The sequence below is a fragment of the Solanum stenotomum genome, chromosome 3 (genome assembly GCF_019186545.1).
Source record: "Solanum stenotomum isolate F172 chromosome 3, ASM1918654v1, whole genome shotgun sequence".
Taxonomy (NCBI): domain Eukaryota; kingdom Viridiplantae; phylum Streptophyta; class Magnoliopsida; order Solanales; family Solanaceae; genus Solanum; species Solanum stenotomum.
Window position 1 is genome coordinate 11,337,441 of NC_064284.1, and position 3,148 is coordinate 11,340,588.

Consider the following 3,148-nt stretch of genomic DNA (forward strand, 5'->3'; position numbering starts at 1 on the left):
ACATTCGTCCTATAAGACACCCTACATGGCAATTTTGTGTCCTACGTGGCATTCTACGTGTATTATGCCACGTAGGACACGTATGTCTACTAGTTAATTTTATTCAAGTTTAAGTGTTTACTTGTGCACACCCAAAGTTGGAGGGCATAGTTATCCACTGAAACTAAGTTAAATGTCATATTTATTTATTACGTCTATATTGATACGTTGGGACTTCATTTCTTCTCTGATTTTATTTACCTTCTTTTGTTTAGCATAATAAAGTAGGAGTATTATATTGTTCATTCTTTAATTCTGAAAATGTTTTAGGTTTGAGCTTTGGACATAAACAAAAGTTTGGTGGGAAGTGTTTTCCTTCAAATGTGATTATGTTGCGCGAAGTTAAATTAATCGGACTTTAATATGCTTACCAAACATATAATGAGAAAAAAAAATGAAGAGACATGCATCAAATCTATATAAACCACTCACACTTCCCCAATGTTCACAACTAAAAAGTAGTCTCTGAGGTGTGAGGCCATGGCTATTTTCTCTAGAGTAGTGATCCCTTTGAAAATCACCCTCATCATATTCACCATTACACTGATCTTTTCCCCTTCAGTAATCTCCTCTGCTTTCACTCCCAAAAAATTCAAAAGAATCTATGCATTTGGGGATTCCTACACAGACACAGGCAACACACACTCAGCCACTGGCCCTAGCTCTTTCAATTACGTATCAAATCCTCCTTACGGGAACACATTTTTTCACCATCCAACAAACAGATACTCCGATGGTCGATTAGTCATCGATTTCGTCGCGGAATCACTGTCGTTGCCGTTTTTACCGCCTTATCGAGATCCGAAAGCGGATAAAACTTATGGTGTTAATTTTGCTGTAGCTGGTTCTACTGCTATAAGGCACAGATTTTTTGTGAAAAACAATATCACTTTGAATGTGACTCCACAATCGCTTCAAACGCAGCTCACGTGGTTTAACAGGTTTTTAGAGAGCAAAGGTTGTGTGAATTCTACAACGACGCCGCAGCAGTGCGAGGCGTTGTTTAGTGATGCTCTGTTTTGGGTAGGTGAAATTGGGGCTAATGACTATGCGTATAGCTTTGCATCTAGTGTTTCACCCAACACAATTCAACGGCTTGCCACCAGAAGTTTCACTGGTTTTTTACAGGTAATTATATAGTGCTATCATAAATATCTCTAATGTAATCATATAAGCATCCAACAATTTTACATGCATCTATTGCTTTCTTAGACGATGAACTTTTCACACCTTAATGTTGCACCGACAAAAAATAATTCACTCATAGTTGTTTTATTCATTCATTTTGTACCTCACTCATAGTTGGTTTATTCATTCATTTTGTATTATTATGTACTCTTAGCATGTCCATATCCCACCGCACAGTTGTGGAACTACACTTATGGCATAATACATAAATATGCTTTTTAATTTGATATCAACTGATATTTATGTCTTTCAATTTTTGGTACACAAATAGATACTTAAATTTGTATAAAGTTAGAGAAGTAGACACACACATTCTATATGACATAATATGAGTCATGTATGAACAACTAGACACATGCGTCCTACGTGACATAATATGAATCAATTTGAGTATATCTCACACAAATTGTCACGTAGGACATGTATGTTACTTATTCAACTTTAAACAAATTTAAGTGTTTATTTGTATATGTCCAAAATTAAAGTGACAAAGATATCAACTGAAACCAAGTTAAAGAGCACATGTTTATGCATTACGTTGTTGTCTAATACCATTTTTTTATGATCCAAAATGAATGAATTTATCAAAGTTCAAGAATGTATTAATTATTTTTTCCCCAGAGTTATATGGAGTTTTCAACTACTTTTAACACACAAATAATGATTATCTCTACTTTGAAGAACAGTTTGAGAAGAATCAAAAGGATGATATTGACAAATGACACTTTAATTAATGTCTTTAAATGTCTTTCTTTAAGTGGTGAGTCACACCTCAATACGCCTCTGTTAACTTTGAGTTTCCTAATTATAATTATGTGAAGTTTATTTTCTACAAAAATTGGCCAAAAAATCTCATATTTGAATTGGTTCATTTACAGGCATTACTGAACAAGGGAGCAAAATATGTACTTGTTCAAGGTCTTCCACCAACAGGTTGCTTAACACTGTCCATGTATCTGGCACCTGACACAGACAGAGATGACATGGGATGTGTGGAAAGTGCAAACAAGCACAGCATCCTCCACAACAGCATCATCCAAGCCAAATTAGATTCATTCAGAAAGCAGTTCCCACAAACTGTCATTGTTTATGCAGACTACTGGAATGCATACAGCACAGTTGTGAGAAATGCAAACAAGTATGGCTTTAAAGAGGTGTTCAAAAGTTGTTGTGGAGCTGGTGGCGGAAATTTGAACTTCGAAGTGTTCAGTACTTGTGGTTCTCCTTCTGCAAGCTCTTGTCCGGATCCATCTCAGTATATTAACTGGGATGGTGTTCATCTTACTGAAGCCATGTATAAAACTATGGCTAGCATGTTTCTAAATGGGGCATATTGTAAGCCTCCATTTAGTTACTTGCTAGCCAAAAAACAGTAGTTTTGAACCGCTCTCAAAATTGCTTTAGACTACAAATTTCAATTTCTTTTGTTCTTAAAATTTATGTCAAATCAAATGATACTGTCCCGTCAAATTAGGTTGGAGGAAGTATTGAAAATGTGCATTGTAGAGTCTGTTTGAAGGATTTTATACATAAAGTCAGGTCTCATTTATGAGCTCTACACAATGGGACCCTTTCATTTTCTCGAAGTACTTGATATGATTTGGAATAATATACCCAACGAATGAATATTATTTCGAAATTAAAACCGAACGTGGTTTTATGAATGATGCTTTGATCTTGAACTTTATATCCCACTAAAAAGATTTTTTAAAAAATAACCAATGTTGCCCATGCGACATGAGTTATAAGTATAAATTGATTTTTCCTATGAGTCTGGAGTTCGGTACGTTTCAATAAGTTAGAAACAATGAACTTGCTTAATTAATTAACAAGTTCACTATGTCTAATTGGCATAGACGGACGCTACAAACTAAACTTGTGCTTTCCTAAGCCTCTAAAAGTGAGTACTAATTGTTTATAT

At 35.0% G+C, this 3,148-nt stretch overlaps 1 protein-coding gene across 1 annotated transcript; it reads left to right on the top strand.

Annotated features, from left to right (window-relative positions):
• The first annotated feature begins 492 nt into the window (after window positions 1-492).
• Window positions 493-2,791, top strand: LOC125859921 (GDSL esterase/lipase At3g48460). The gene is made up of 2 exons (XM_049539776.1): window positions 493-1,167; window positions 2,106-2,791. The coding sequence occupies exons 1-2, from the start codon at window positions 520-522 to the stop codon at window positions 2,601-2,603; spliced, it is 1,146 nt and encodes a 381-aa protein (XP_049395733.1). The 5' UTR covers window positions 493-519; the 3' UTR covers window positions 2,604-2,791.
• Window positions 2,792-3,148: the final 357 nt, after the last annotated feature.

What these genes read in the sequence shown, in the direction of transcription:
- LOC125859921 (XM_049539776.1), top strand. Translation starts at nt 520, where the DNA reads ATGGCTATTTTCTCTAGAGTAGTGATCCCTTTGAAAATCACCCTCATC. An exon ending in GTTTCACTGGTTTTTTACAG is followed by an intron (nt 1,168 to 2,105) that starts GTAATTATATAG and finishes GTTCATTTACAG; the next exon opens with GCATTACTGAACAAGGGAGC.